At 38.1% G+C, this 16,369-nt stretch overlaps 3 protein-coding genes and 2 long non-coding RNA genes across 5 annotated transcripts; 4 read left to right on the forward strand and 1 right to left on the reverse strand.

The window, feature by feature from the left end:
- The first annotated feature begins 4,740 nt into the window (after nucleotides 1-4,740).
- Nucleotides 4,741-5,953, forward strand: LOC147503645 (uncharacterized). The gene is made up of 4 exons (XR_015220230.1): nucleotides 4,741-4,966; nucleotides 5,545-5,611; nucleotides 5,765-5,833; nucleotides 5,932-5,953. It is a non-coding gene; the product is annotated as an uncharacterized LOC147503645 (long non-coding RNA).
- A 2,686-nt stretch (nucleotides 5,954-8,639) lies between these two features.
- LOC147503646 (uncharacterized) lies at nucleotides 8,640-9,392 on the forward strand. Its single transcript, XM_086604912.1, has one exon. The coding sequence runs from the start codon at nucleotides 8,640-8,642 to the stop codon at nucleotides 9,390-9,392; it is 753 nt and encodes a 250-aa protein (XP_086461038.1).
- A 114-nt stretch (nucleotides 9,393-9,506) lies between these two features.
- Nucleotides 9,507-9,962, forward strand: LOC147503647 (uncharacterized). Its single transcript, XM_086604913.1, has one exon. It carries the CDS (start codon nucleotides 9,507-9,509, stop codon nucleotides 9,960-9,962), a length of 456 nt encoding a protein of 151 aa, XP_086461039.1.
- Nucleotides 9,963-10,145: 183 nt separating this feature from the next.
- Nucleotides 10,146-11,851, forward strand: LOC147503648 (uncharacterized). Its single transcript, XM_086603983.1, is given in 5 exon segments — nucleotides 10,146-10,494; nucleotides 10,598-10,936; nucleotides 10,939-10,964; nucleotides 10,967-11,386; nucleotides 11,620-11,851. Coding segments are annotated over 4 exon segments (1,038 nt in total). The 5' UTR covers nucleotides 10,146-10,217; the 3' UTR covers nucleotides 11,363-11,386; nucleotides 11,620-11,851.
- A 1,490-nt stretch (nucleotides 11,852-13,341) lies between these two features.
- Nucleotides 13,342-16,165, reverse strand: LOC147503649 (uncharacterized). Its single transcript, XR_015220231.1, has 2 exons — nucleotides 15,642-16,165; nucleotides 13,342-14,093 (listed from the first exon to the last, which is right to left on the reverse strand). It is a non-coding gene; the product is annotated as an uncharacterized LOC147503649 (long non-coding RNA).
- Between the last annotated feature and the right edge of the window lie 204 nt (nucleotides 16,166-16,369).

Genomic DNA, 16,369 nt, shown 5'->3' on the forward strand with positions numbered 1-16,369 from the left:
ATAAGTGTGATTCTTATGCAAAGAATCTATCTCGTCATACATGGCCTTCAACCACTTTTTTTTGTCTGTACCTTCAAGTGCCTCTTGATAGTACATAGGTTCTCCACCATCCGATAGTAACACATATGTATGTGGTGGATACCTGGTTGAAGCTAGTCTCTCTCTGTTTGACCTCCTTACCCCATCTGCTGGTGCCTCAGGAGGATGTACTTCTGCTTGCTCTAGTGGTGGTTCATGCATCTCATCTGCATCTTCTATACCAATAGGTTCTATCCCATCATGATAAATAGGATTCTCATCATGAGCTTCAAACTCATGGTTCTCTGCATTCTCAATGCCTTCTGCATGTTCCACAGTAGGAACTTCTGGTTCTAAATCAACAAGATCATTGGTGAAAACCTGTAGCTTCTCACACCCTCCTCAAAGTCTGCTATGGTTTGGTCTTCCAGGAACACAACATCTCGACTTCGGATTACCTTCTTGTTAATCAGATCATAGAGTTTGTAACCAAACTTTTTATCTCCATAATCCAGAAAAATGCACTGCTTGGCTTTGTCATCAAGCTTGGATCTCTCATCCTTCAAAATATGCACAAATGCCCTGCACCCAAATACCCTAAAGTATCCATAATCAACATCTCTGCATGACCATACTCTCTCTGGATAGTCACTATTCAGAGGCTTCGACGGCGATAGGTTGATCACATGCACGGCTGTACGCATTGCTTTTACCCAATAGGTTCTAGGTAGCTTAGAGTGAGATAGCATGCATCTTATCCTCTCTACAATGGTACGGTTCATTCTCTCTATTATTCCATTCTGTTGCGGTGTCTTGGGAACGGTCTGCTCATGAAGAATCCCATGACTCTGGCAATACTATTCAAATGGCCCAATGTACTTACCCCCATTATTTTAGCGAATACACTTCAACAACTTCCCAGTCTCTCTTTCCACCATGCTGTGGAATTTCTCAAACATGCCAAATACTTCATCCTTGGTCTTCAGACTATATGCACATGCCTTTCTTGACGCATCATCAATGAAGGTCACGAAGTATAAAGCTCCCCTGTGGGACTTCACTTTTATAGGACCACATAAGTTTGTGTGCAATAGTTCAAGGACATTGTCCTTTCTGTGAGACGAGAATCTTTGGAAAGATACCCTGTGTTGCATTCCTACCAAACAGTGAGTACATGTATTTAAATGTGTACCTTTAATGTCTGGCAAGGCCTTTTGCTTAGCAAGAACTTCCATCCTTTTTATGCCCATATGACACAGTCTCTTGTGCCACAGTTCGGAGGAAACTTCTTCTTCTGCCGCATTCACTTTTGCTTTACACAAACTAGCCTGTGTTTTGTAAAGAGAGCAAGTTTTCTTCTCTCTGGTTGCTACAATGGAACCTTGCTCAGTTTTCATACCCCGTTACCAAACGAGTTTACAAAGCCATCGTCATCTAATTTCCCAGCCGAAATTAGGCTTAGCCGTATGTCAGGGACATATCTTACATCCTTGAGTGTCAAGGTGTAGCCGACATTGGTTTCTACATGAACATCTCCAATGCCTATAATCTTCGAGACACTACTATTACCCATACTCACTTCACCATATTCACCACAACTGTAGGTAGTGAAGAATTCCTTGTGCGGTGTGACGTGATAGGATGCTCCTATATCTATCACCCACTCTGTATCATGACATGATGTACTAAGACAGCACACACCACAATCTGACACATTCCCACTAGGTCGTCGACTAGTACGGTAGTATTTCTGCATGTGTTTCCATTCCTCTGCACTATGTCTTCATGTACACAATTATTCTTCTCATCCCTCTTCAGTGTTCTGCACTTATATTTGAAGTGGCCCTTGGTGGCACAATAGTAACATTGCCTCTCTGCCTTAGGAGTTCTAGCTTCACCCCTAGATTTACTTATGTCATCACCTCTAGAACGAGATGGTTTTCTGTATCTACCTCTCCCCCGGTTCTCTGTGACAAAGATCTCTGAGCGAGAGGAACTACCTTTTGAACTCCTTCTAGTCTCCTCATTCAACAAAGACACGGTAGCCAGATCCATTGTAACGATTCCATCCTTGGCTGCTCCGTGTAGAGAGACTGCTAATGTCTCCCAACTTTCGGGTAGAGAGCCTAATAGAAACAAAGCCTCAACTTCGTCTCCTAAATCAATCTTCATCAAATGCATTTGATTGATGGTATTCTGTAATTCGTTAAGATGCTCAGACATTGAAAAACCTTCTTGGCACTTCATATCGACAAACTTCTTAACGACCAGCACTTTGTTTCCGCCCGACTTCCTCTCATAAAGGTCTTCGAGTTTCTTACACAAGACAAAAGCTGTAGTCTCTTGGGATACATGGTGAAAGACACTGTCGTTAATCCACTGTCGAATGTACCCAATTGCTTTTTTGTCAAGCTTGCTCCACTCAGCCGCAGCAACCGCTTCCAATTTTTCTCCTCCCTTCTCAATGGGTTGGGTCAAGTCCTTGCAATAAAGCAAGTCTTCCATCTTGGCTTTCCAAATGGTGTAGTTCTTCCTATTCAGACTCGTCATGCGAGTGTTCATGGAATGGTCCATTTATACAAGTTATTTAAACTCAAATCTTCTCTCAGGAATTTTGTCAAACACCTTCCGACCAAGATTTGGATAACACCCTAGGCTAATCTAACCAAGGCTCTAATACCACTTGTTGGGGTTTATACCAATACCAATCGATTCTCCCACTACACAGATAATTTGTACTTGAACACCATTCAACTCCAGACAAATTCTAAATATCAACTACAACATATACTAACATGCCCAACTCGCTAAACAACTATTAACAACAGATAATAATGTAAAACAGAATTAAACGCATACCACAATACAAAGATATACCGTGGTTCGGCCAATGATGCCTACTTTCACAAAAGCTAGTTCTTTATAAAGTGGGAAGGAAGATTACAATCTCTCCTTTCAGTCTCTCACCTTACTAGATCACTCATATCTCTTTACAGGGTTGTCTATCTGTAAATGTTATATCTCAATCTTGATAGCTTTCAAGATTGAGTTTTCTCTGACTTTTGTCTTTGCCTCAGATGTTTTTAAGGGTGTTAGGTTTTGCCAAAACTCTAACTCTTATTGCAAACTCAAGGTCCACAATTTCTTCCTGTAAATATATACTTACGGTGGTTGAAGGTAATCTTGACTTCCACGGCATGGGTGCGGGTCGCGCTTTGGTCAAGACCAATCTGAGCGCGGGTCGCGCTCAAACATTTCCACGCAGATGAACTTCGTTCTCTTCTCATGTGAGGGATAATTCCAACACAAACAAGGGTTCATTATTTATATTCGGGTTTCTTTCGCTAGGACTAAGGTATATTCTATAACTTGAACTATCATGTTGATATCATAGTTTGTGATTCCGAACGAAACTCTGGAATTCTGCTCGGGATTTCGGTTTTCCAAAAAACTGGAATTCCAAATATAGAGTTGAAATATCTGAAATTCCGAAAGAATTTGAAATTCCAAATGTAATAGGGTCGAAATTTAATGGATTTCGGTTTTTGGATTTATCGGAATTCCGAGAATTCTGAAATCCCGAACTATGGTTGATATACGATTTACAGGATTTCTTCCCAAAAGTTTGATTGTTTTTCAGTTAATCGAACTGGAAATGGTTTACCGTATCTGCTTATTCCTGGACCCCTTGGTTTCTTTGTAGGAAGTGAGTAAGTGACCAATATATGCATTGCAGTTCACTGAGTCTAGAGCTTTTGCGTAAATCAGTATATGTAATTGCAGATTTGCAAGTCATACCATATATCTTCTCTGTAATTATTAAGGACTTAAGGTAAACAATTGTCTTATCGAATTATTTTTAAATGTAAAAAAATGTACGTTTGTAGATGAAATTTACCCCGTGCCTGTTAATATAGCAACGGAATTATGGAAATATCAAGTGTAAAAGCCTTGTGAACCACTAAATCTTTATTTATATATATGGCTTACAATTCACAAGGTGGAGATTAGACCAACTCATATAACAACAAAATATTCTACAAACTCTTGGACTCTTGGTAAACATTGTGCCAGAGGCATAGGCTAAATTTGTACAGATCAAAATAAGAATTCACTACTGCTCGTGCTGCATCAGGAAAAGCTTTTAGGATTGTCTAGATCTGTGATTATCTTGCTTCGCCTCAGAGGCTCAGATAAGTTCGATAAATCTACGTATTGAGAAAAGGTCCTACCGGTACCACTCTGGATAAGGTCTACAAGCAGGCCCTTGGATGATCGAGGTCAAATGAATACTGCATGACAGACAGCATTTACCCTTCGGTTTTGCTGCTTCAATTCTTACCAGATAAACTGTTACATCGGACCTAATGTTTGACGCCATAATCTGAATCTATCTAATAAGCTAAGGTTTTTTTTTAGCACTACCGGACAAAATTATAAACAAAGGACGGTCCAGATCTATTTTAGACAAATCTAACAGCTGTGCAAAACCCAGCAATTTCTCTTTAGAAAAACCCCTTCCTTTCTTCTCCAACAGGCGTAAGTTTGAAAAATCCCTTCCTTTCTTCTCCAACAGGCGTAAGTTTGATTGTGCTTTAGATCTCGCCACATAAGTTTCACGCTTACCATTTCATTATTCTATTCGGAGGAGCTCTGCTTTCCGACTTAACGATCAAGCGCCCCCCATAATCTCGAATCCAATAGCAGCCCAAATAACAAAAAAGGCAGCAAAGAAGGCTTGATTACCAGCAGAGAAGGCAGCAATTACGTGAGTCTATTTTTAGAATTGAATGTTTCAAGAGTAGTCGCCACATAAGTTTCACGCTTACCATTACAAGCTCTGCTTTCCGACTTAACGCATCAGCGGCGTCCCAATAATCTCCAGTCCAATAGCCGCTTCAGCGGCTGCAAAGAAGGCTTGATTACCAGCAGAGAAGGCAGCAATTACGTGAGTCTATTTTTAGAATTGAATGTTTCAAGAGTAGAATTGAATGTATTGAATGTTTCAAGAGTAGAATTGAATGTTTTAGAAGCTGGGTATCATTCATGTAGTGTCATTCATGTAGTGTTACAACTGTTGGAAGAAATAAAGGTAGTATTTATGTAAGCTGGGTATCATTCATGTAGTGTCATTCATGTAGTGTTACAACTGTTGGAAGAAATAAAGGCCGTATTTATGTAGTGTTACAACTGTATCATTCATCATTCATGTAGTGTCAATAGAAGCTGGGTGGGTTGACAATCATTAGTGTTGCTGGAGATGCCTGCGTACCATTCACATTAGAGGCGACCAATTTCTTCCTAGGTTATTATTTTAAAATGGAACTAAACAGTAAATTTTCATGCTGCACTTTCACAATACGTCGAAAGATATTTCAATTATCCATCTACACTGTTCTTACCAAGAAGCAAGTTCTCTACACTGTGTAGTTCGGATTTTCGATGACAATTTAATATTGTCTATCATGAGAATTAGTCTATCAGTCTATTACAACATTGCTTGAACTTAATTTGATTTTTGTTCAGGAGGATACTCATGAACTTCTCGAGTTTCACAGAAGTTGGTTAGAGCTCCCCTAAACCAATATTCCAGGTATAATATTTCACCCGGTTTTGTCCAGTTACATATCTATCATTATATTGATTGTTTGTTATTTACGGGAATCGAAATGTCATTTGAATATTGTCTATCATGAGAATCAGTCTATTACAACATTGTTTGAACTTAATTTGATTTTTTGTTCAGGAGGATATTCATGAGCTTCTCTTGAGTTTCACAGAAGTTGGTTAGAAATCCCCTAAACCAATATTCCAGGTATAATATTTCACCCACTTTTGTTCTCAGAACTCCCCTTATTAAACCATCATTTCAATTATTATACCATTTAACTTTCTGTATAATTTCCTTCCTAGGCAATCATGGTGAAAGAGCTTAATTCAGTCAGCAAGAGCTTAATTGCAACAGTATGAAATACTATTATGTGATTTCACTTTGTGTCATAACCACTTTAATATCTATCACACACATATATTTGTTCACACATATATATTTGTCAAGTTACATATCTATCATTATATTGATTGTTTGTTATTTACGAGTACAACTATATCAACATATTAACGGGCGTATCTTAGGTCGCCACTTCATTACCACAAACTGGAGAAATGAAAGAGAAGGGAAAGGAGTCGTTAATTCACACAGTCAATTCCACAAAGACGACATCATTCGCCTCCCAATCCAATATATGTGCCTCCCCCATCAAGATATGCTCGCCCCCAATTTAGTATATATGCCTCCTAATCGAAGATCTTCGCTCCTTCTCCATCTGATGTGCTTCATAATCGAAGATCTACTCCTTCTCCATCTGTTGTGCCTCATAATCGAAGATCTACTCCTTCTCCATCTGTTGTGCCTCATAATCGAAGATCTACTCCTTCTCCATCGGTTGTGCCTCATAATCGAAGATCTAATGCAGCTCCCAATAGACTATCTGTTGTGCCTCCTAATCGAAAAATTCTATCGCAGCTCCCCAATAGGCTATCTCGTTTGTGCCTCCTAATCGAAGATCCACCGCGCAGTTCTCACTAGGTTATATGTTATGCCTCCTAATCGAAGTTTTATTGCGGTTCCCAATATGTTATCTGTTGTGCCTCCCACTCAAAGATCTATTGCACCTCCTAATCGGAGATCTATTGCACAACGCCTTCAAAGAAAAAGGAAATGCAAGTGCCTCTAAATCACGATCAAATGACTATAGCACAACAAAATCGGAGACAGAGAGAAAAAGATGTTATGTCTGATTACATAGCAGATTCCTTTAAGAAGACGAGGTCAACGTACGAAGTTGGGTCCTCTTCATCAATGTATGATATCTCTTACAGAGAAAACCAGCCTCCAGTCACAAAAGATGTAACAATGCAAAGTTGTGAGGATAACACTATGTAAGTTAAGTGCTTAAATTCTCACTCTTATGTTAGGTTTCAACATATCGTAAAACGTGATATATCATATGTCTATTTTTGCAGTGATCATGATATAACTGTATTTGACGAAAGTGAAGAAGAAATTCTTAATTCTCATAGAGGTCATGCGCTTCCAGTTCCAAATTGCCGTCACTTTTGGGAAAGATGGATGTTCTTTGTCCATTTTGTTCGGCCCTTCATTGGAAAGATGAACAGTTATCGAAATCAAGGCGCAACCGACCTTTATTTGGAACTTGCTTTACAAGGAAAAGTTAAGCTACCGCTTCTTTCTCCATTTGCCTCCGCATTTAAATCTTTATTCGAAGGATCTAATAAACGTGCAAGATTATTCCGTGGAGCAGATTCGCAATACAATGTGTGTAATGCCTTTACCGATCTTTGGTTGCAAATTTAACGATCGTGTGTTACATGGGCGTGGTCCAACCTCATTCACTGTCCATGGGGAGTTGCGGCACCAAATCGGTTCATTGTTGCCTGATCCGGGGATGGAACCTAAGTTTTCGCAACTTTATATTTATGATCCCCTAGCTGCTTTGGATCACCGCCACAATCGCAACCCGAATTTGTCAAGGGAAGTGTTGAAAAGTGTACAAGAAACTCTTCTGGAGACCCACAAGTTTTGTGATATCTATAAGCAAGCATTTGAGGTTTTAACTGAAAATGCTTCTGAGAATAACAATGTTTCGGTCCATCTACACTATGATCCGCGTTCGGATAGACGAAGGTACAATCTTTCGACAACTGATGAGATCGCAGTGATATTGCCTGGAGATGGGAGTAAGGTTGATGCCATGCGTGATATTGTACCGGCTTTGAGAGGAGGGGGCATGAGTTGGAACGGATAAGCGAATGTCATCCCGCTTTATTTGCCTTTTGCATTATGTTCTTCGTTTCCTTATGGGGATTTGGGTTGGTCACCGATTTAAAGTTGTGGGGACGCCAAGAGAAATGCTCCAAGCAATGCAAGACTCACCCAATTATTGTATTACGCCTACCGCTTGTTTGAACGACCCACGAGTACTCATCCATCTTGTCGGGTAAAAATTGTTGCATGAATTTTTGGTTGATGCTTGGGCTGCATATGAACAGAACCGTCTACGATATATTAGACTAAATCAAGACACCATCCGTTCGGATGTGTACAAGTGCTTGACAAATGTTGCACTTGAGGGATTAAGTCCTGATCAAATTGGCCAACGGTTCATTTTGCCTTCCTCGCATGTTGGAAGTCCAAGGCACATGTACGAGATTTTTCAGGATTCAATGGCTATCACCCAGCACTATAAGCACCCAGATATTTTTCTTACGGTAACTGCAAACCCTAATTGGCAGGAAATTAAAGATGCGCTCAAGGAACACCAAACTTCAACACTTCGGCCTGAAATAGTTGCACGGGTATTCGAGCTTAAACGAAAAGCAATTATGAAAGAAATCTTGAAGAATGATATCTTCGGGTCGGTGGTTGCATATGTTTATACCATTGAATTTCAGAAGCGCGGTCTTCCACACATGCATTGCCTTTTTATTTCTCAAGATGATGACAAGATTCAAACAGTGAGCAAGTGGATAGATTTGTATGTGCTGAATTCCCAGACCCCGACACCCACCCTGCATTATTTGAAACAGTGAAAAAGTGCATGGTTCATGGCCCCTGTGGTGATCGAGATCTGAGTGCTTCATGTATGGAAAATGGTCGATGCACCAAAGGCTATCCAAAAGAGTTTGTGGAGGAAACAATTATGGATAAAAAAGGGTATTCCATTCACCGAAGGCGTGACACTGGCAAGAAATATTTTGTGAAGAGGAAGAATAAAATGGTTAAAGTTGATAATGGAGATGTTGTTCCCTATAATGCATATCTGTCTGAAATGTTTGACTGCCATATCAATGTTAAAGTTTGTGCATCGTGTCAAGCTGTTAAATATATTAACAAGTACATCTACAAAGGCTATGACAAAGCAACAGTGGTGGCGGCAGGAACAAATGATGAGATTCAGCAATATATCGATGCAAGGTACATTGGACTAACAGAAGCTGCATGGCATCTATTTCAGAATCCAATGCATAAAGAGTTTCCAAGTGTCCAACGATTGGCGCTTCATTTGGAAGGTATGCATAGGGTTGTTTTCAATAGCAAAGAGCCTATGGATGCAATTCTTGCCCGAGCCAGAGACCAAACTTCAACGCTAACAGCTTTCTTTAAACGTTGTGATGAAGATCCAGATGCACGAGCATATACCTATCAAGAATTTCCACGACACTATGTTTTCCACAAAGACTCTCAAGAGTGGACTCCTAGGACTCAGGGACCTTCCATTGGTAGGATGTATTTTGCAAGCCCTAATGCCGGGGAGAGGTTTTATCTACGCTTTGCTACTTACTCGTTGTAAAAAAGGGCCTACCTCCTTTGCATATCTTTATAAAGTTGGTGATACCGTGTACAACACATACAAAGAAGCATGTATTGCCCGTGGGCTGTTGGAAGCTGATGATGAGTGGATACAATGCCTAGAAGAGGCGGCGATAATGAAAACTGGATATCAACTGCGGAGGTTGTTTTGTGTAATTCTTTTAGAGTGTCATCCGTTACTTTACCGGATCTACTTTGGAGCAAATTTGCATCGAAATATGTGATGATCTTGGACACCGGCCGAACAAAACATGGCATCCCAGATCCAACTGATGAGCAAATAACAGATTACGGCTTATATTTGGTGGAACAAATCCTTTTAGAATCTGGGAAGACATTGGAAGATTTCCCGCCCATGCCAAAGCAAAAGGAGGATTGGAGCAAAATTGTTGGCAATAGGCTCATTTGGGAGCAACGCCAACTTCAGCATGAAGGCATAGGAGAAGAGGCTGCAGTTGATGTGAGTCGTCTTAATGACGAACAACTTCATGCTTACAATCTGGCGTGGATCGATTCAAGATATGGTGACAAGGGCAAACTTTTCTTTTGAATGGAGCAACCGGGTACGCGGGGAAAACTTTTTGTATAATACAATTGCAAAGGCCTGCCGCAAAGATGGGCCTTATTGTTATCATGGTGGCATCATCGGAATTGCATCTCGTTATTGTCTGGTGGACGCACTGCTCATTCTACATTTAAAATTCCAATTGATGTGATGGATACCAATTTTTGCGGCTTCACTAAACATTCTGACCTTGCTGACCTATTTAAAGAAACAAAACTAATTGTTTGGGACGAGGTGCCCATGCAACATAGATACTGTGTTGAGGCTGTGGATAGAACACTTCAAGATATTTGTGGAAACAAGAAGATATTTGGTGGTATCATTACAGTTCTTGGTGGTGATTTTCGACAAACACTACCTGTTATACCGTTAGGCCAGAGAGAGCAATTTGTTGGTGCATCACTACGGCGCTCTTTCCTTTGGAGTTATTTAGAAGTTTTGCACTTGGTACAGAACATGCGGCTTGAAATGGCGGAGTCTGAGAATGTCGAATTCGCCGACTTTTTGTTGGAGGTGTGCTACTAATGCCTTCTAATTAGAATGGTTTTTCTCTATTAGTTCCATATATAAACGAACTATTTTAGAAACTAATGAATTCATTTTTGCTTTGATTCATTTAGATTGGTTCAATCCCAAAGAATCGCGCACAATTGCGAATGGAATCCATAAGTGTACCAATATCCAAGAACTCATCTTCTCTGTCTATCCCCAATTGGATGTTATGGACACACCATCTCCAACTTTCTTAACTGATCGTACTATTCTTGCTGCCCGTAATGATGATGTGAGTGCAATTAATGAGGTTGCACTGAATTTGTTCCCTGGTGAAGCGCTCGAGTATTTGACTGCAGATAAAATTATTGAAGATGATATTGATAATCCAAGTGGGGCTCACTATCCCACCGAGTTTCTCAACTCCCTCGACCCTTCTAGCTTACCACCTTTCAATCTCAAGTTAAAACCGGATGCCCTATAATGTTGCTTTCGGGAACATAGCACCTAAAGATGGCCTTTGCAATGGGACACGACTTATGGTGCTTCAATGTGCGAGTAAAGTCCTTCAAGCCAAAATTTTGACTGGAGAGAAAGCTGGAAATCCGGTACTCATCCCAAGAATATCTCTGGCTCCCTCAAATTCAGAGTTGCCTTTCAAACTATCAAGGCGACAATTCCCTGTTCGACTAGCTTATGCCATGACAATTAATAAGTCGCAAGGTCAGTCAGTAAAATATGTTGGCATTGATTTGAGGACACCGGTTTTCAGTCATGGGCAACTCTATGTGGCCATGTCCAGATGTACTTCTTCAAAAAGAATATCCGTTTTTCTTCCACCTAATGCAAGAAATTGTACCACAAATGTCGTATACCCAGAAGTTCTTCTCTAAGAACATCAATACCAATGAGAAAAAGTGAGTGAGAAATTAAAGAATGTTACTTTTATTGGTTTAGAAATTAAAGAATATGTTGTATCCATATATATGCTATGTAAGTTTTTATGATAGGTTTTTTTTTTTTTTTATGATAGCGTGGATACTTAAAAATAAGAATAGAGATTATTTTATTTTGAGAACCATCTCTTTTGTAAACAATATGCTAAATGTATCAAGTCTAAAAAAATCATGTGTATGTGGTTTGTTTGCAGGTACAAAGTTAAATTGCCATAATTTTTCAGCGGCATGATTGTAGTCTTTGTTCCATGGCGCATTTATCCATATGGTAGCAGAATGGTGTGAACAGTATGCATAGAGGGGAGAATGAGAGAAATGAGAAACTCGATCAGTGAGCGTGGAGTATTTATTTTATTTTATTTTTCTCTTTCGTTACTATAATTAGTCATAGGTGAAAAATTATGCAAAGTCTTCTTTAATGTTTAATGAGTTGTCTTTTAGTTTTAGAAGTAATTTGTGTTATGTATAAATATGAAGTTATATATTTTGGTATGGTTGATCTATGAGGATTGTATTGTTTGATTTTCAGGTTATGACAGGATTTAGGTTTTTGAAATATTGAAAATACAAAGGAGACTCTGCTGGATTTTTTTATTTTTTTAAAAAAAAAAAAATGATGATGCTCTTAATTGAAGACTCTCTCCCTTTATTTTCATAATTCTCATTCTGATATATATTGAAGTAATGAATATATAAGGGTATGTGTAATGAGTTGGTTTGTGAGAAATGAAATGCATAGAATTGCAATAATTAAACTCACTTGAGTATGCGTATGAAATGATTATGAAGTATAAAACTGTTAGAAATGGTTATATCATCGATCCAATGCTACCATAGAGATGGTCTTTCTTGGGGTGTTGTTCAAAAGCAATGTGTCTAGAGTGCCGACTGGCACGGGCATTCACTAGTAAGGTAATAAGGTAGACAAACACTTGCGAGAGGCCTTTGAGCCCAGACACAGATTTTCGTGAAATGTCAGTTGTCTGTAGTTATTACATACAACAACAATAATTGTTGGCAGGGATTAGAGTGATGGTTATGCGAAAATAATACATAAGGCAAATTAACATTACCCAACTCTTTCTGAATATTGGCCGCCATAGTTATGTCCATATACGCAGTCCTCTCTCTCTCAAACAAACAGATAGTCAGATACCACTTTGTAGTTTATATGTACTGACCCTCGCTCTGTGGCTGCAACTTTCCTACTTGATGAGTGATTACGTTGGACTTGATATTCATTTTCATCTGAATGAGGTATAAGGACACTAGCAAGAGACTTTCGAGCAAAGACACATACTACTGTCTTCCTTGAGAGTCTATTTCACAAAAGGCAACATATAAATTCCAGTTGGTTAGGATTTCAAATGGTTGTAAGACGAAAGTAAATCAGATCAACTTAACCGTTGGCCTGTTGTAGTTGGATCAATCAAAAGCGCAAACTATTTCTTACTTTATCAACCTTCGAAGAGCCTGAAGTATCAAACCTGAAGCAGAGTTCTTTAAAAACCAACGTGCTTTAATTTTAAAGCTTCAACACGTGAATACCATATGAACTGTGTTACACCCCAAATTTTCATACAATATTTAAGACAATTATATTCAATTATCTGAAACCCGGGGTGAACAAAACCCCTTAAAAATAGGGAATGATATCTCTTTCTAATCTTTATCCTTTTTATTTTTATCTTATCTCTTATCTCTTATTTTTTTTATTATTATTATTTATTGTACTAGAAAAATATTAAATAAAAATACGAGGTGTTATAATATACACACCTTAAAGGAATCTCGTCGCGAGATTTTAGGAAAGAGAGTAGATTAACCAAACAAACATATGCCAAGCAATAATTCTTCTAAGTTAACTGACCATATCTCAGCGACTGAAATTTATATGATAATCTAAAACAGGCCAGTAAGATTAATTAAACATGTTATTTATAGCTTGCACCCAAAGGTCATATAATAAACAAATATCAGAAATGAGATATAAGTGTATATCCAAGTATACACACCTCAAAAGGAATACACATATACAATAATGTATAACCTTACATGTAGACATACATAAATTAAAACTACGTCATGAGAAACACCACTTTATACGAAAATGCAGAAGACCAAAAATCCAAAACGTGAACAAACAAACTTGAAAACAACAAGAAAACTTAACACCACAAAAACACTCCTACTACCTATTACCACAATCCGATGATCACCTAGACTTTTTCATTCTAGGCTAACCTAAGCTCTGATACCAAACTGTCACACCCCAAATTTCCAGACAATATTTAAGACAATTATATTCAATTATCTGGGAACCCGGGGTGAAACAAAACCCCTTAAAAATAGGGAATGGGGTTTATCCTATTTACCATATCTCTTTCTAATCTTTATCCTTTTTATTTTTATTTTATCCTTTATTTTTATTTTTATTTTTATTATTATTATTATTTATTGTACTAGAAAAATATTAAATAAAAATACGAGGTGTTATAAACTGGCTCAACAAATTCACAATAATGAACTTATTGTAGGCTTATTTCAAGATCAATCTAGACTATGACAGCAACCAGCCACCTGATGTATTGTAAGCTAGGATCCAAGCCTATGATAATACTTCGTTCCCAATTTCTCATATAAACACAAGCAAATCGCTTTTGCATTTCTGCAAAAAAAAACATTTAAAAAAAAATAAAACACATAAATTATTATAATTATAATAAAAATAACAATTAGAAAACTTAAGTTATTTACGAGAAAAGCAATTCCATGGTCTGTGATTAATTTAAGGAGTTCATACAGTTTAAGGATTACCATTGGCAATAATTAGCTAGTACATATGGATTGGGGGATCGAGGGGCTCTTTCTGTCTTTGACGGATTAAGAACCCCTTCAAAATACATCCATCAGAGAAACAAAAGTGCAGTAGATCTTTGAGCCCTTCTGGCAACTTTCTAAGATTCTTTAAGTCCAAAATTCTTAGACATTAAAGAGTAGTGACATGTTGTATCTCCACGTTCAAAGATTTCAGCTGAGACAAATTTAAGCGTTCATATCATTATGCCAACCGATGTATACCGAGGGTGACAAGCTGCTAAAAGTAAAGCGCTTAGATCTCCATCTTTGGACGAACAAAAGGTTTTACATGTTAAATTGGCAATAAGAAGTTTTCAGTCCAGAGACCGTGTTTGAAAAGGGATTTATATTTTGGTAATTCCAAGTTCAAAAGGTCAAAATATCATTATAAGATGAATGGAAGTTTGAACATGTTAACAAATGTGATAGACAATTAAGAAAATCAGTTGAATAATTGAATCCATATATAATTTATGGTGTGAAGAGGAAAATTGAAAACACAACCAAACATAGCACAGAAGTTAAAAGAAAACAAGTATAGAAAATAAATAAAAAAGGAGAAAAAGAAAAAGCATTCGACATCTGTAGACTTAGAACAAAAGCACTGCAGCAACTGTATTTATTTCAATGACACAGCTAATACGACAACCTAAAACCTTCTTAGATGTAAATTAATATTTCAACAAGAAAAAGAGTAAAAATTTAAATTCATCATCTACATAAAGAAACAAGAGGACCAACCTATCAATACTCTAAAACCCAAATATTCCACAAAAATGATTAAATGCAAACATATGAATATGCTAACAAAATCAACTAATGCAATTAGCGATTATTGAGGCCGGAGGAAATAAGTGTTATGAATTATGTGTTGAAGTGAAACCAAATGGGCGCGCATGTTGTTGAAGTTAGAGACAGTTCTTATACGAGAATGCGGACACCATACGGCACTAGGACTTCAGTATAAGAATATATTAAAATTTTAGCTGACAAAAGCATTGGGGAAGAGTATCTTTGATGCTATTACTTGACCCATTGAAGGCAGCAAACTCTAGGTGGCCATAAAATATGGATGGTACCTTTGAAGATGCTCTAAATATGGCGGAAAACAAAAGAAGAAAAAGAAAAAGAAAAGCCAGGAACTATTGATTTAAGGAAATATATAACCAACCTGTGAACACTCTAAAACCCAAAATATCCACAAAAATGATAAGCACTAACATATGAAACGATTCCTAGCATACAAGTAGTTTTGGCAACAATATCAACATTAAAGTCAAGATATTGACAGGCTTCATCAATGAGAAGATGCTGTACATGAAATTAGATAAGTAGATCAATTTGTGGACAAACTCACCCTGATCACTGGTAATGACGGTTTCACCAAGTACGAGGATGATTATTCATTGAAGACTCTAAGATGGGGAACCCGGTTCCAGCCCTCACATCTTCTATGTAGCTAAGGATGGCATTCTATGGCGTCAAGAAAATGAAGTGCTGGTAGATTTAGCAGTCACTCTGGAACATGAGGTCTACGGGCAAGCTGTATTCCTAAGGCAAAGATGTCAACTGAGGCAAACTCAGCAACAATAAATCTTGAAGGGCAAGGAGGTGCTGAAAATCAACTGACAAGAACACCAAATCTGGACAACCAACAAGGACCAAAGGGTCGAGCTCTCTAAGATGTTGCAGTGATGATTCGGATAGAGAGTTTACACTCCAACAACGAATAATCTACAAGTTCTTAAGAGAAACCAGGTCTCGTAATTCTGCTCACAGAGAGCCCGAACCTCCACAATTATCAATTGCCCGAGACCGTATTACTTTGTGAGATTTTCTAGCACCGTAGAAAGCTGTCACAGCCCGAATTTCTAAACAATAACAAAGTGATTATTTGAAATATAAATATCTCAAACATCACTATGTTCACTTTTTAAAACCCAGACTATGACAGGGTGGATACAATACATACAAAACCCTAACAGCCATATGCATAATCCCCATAATTTTTCCACCCTCACTTTATTTAACTATCTTCCATCCAAATAAAACATCAAACAAACTCTCTGAATAAAATGCCTCACT

Source organism: Coptis chinensis, chromosome 4 (assembly GCF_015680905.1).
Source record: "Coptis chinensis isolate HL-2020 chromosome 4, ASM1568090v1, whole genome shotgun sequence".
NCBI lineage: Eukaryota > Viridiplantae > Streptophyta > Magnoliopsida > Ranunculales > Ranunculaceae > Coptis > Coptis chinensis.

Coding starts and splice junctions, on each gene's coding strand:
- LOC147503646 (XM_086604912.1), top strand. CDS start 8,640: ATGGTTCATGGCCCCTGTGGTGATCGAGATCTGAGTGCTTCATGTATG.
- LOC147503647 (XM_086604913.1), top strand. CDS start 9,507: ATGCCTAGAAGAGGCGGCGATAATGAAAACTGGATATCAACTGCGGAG.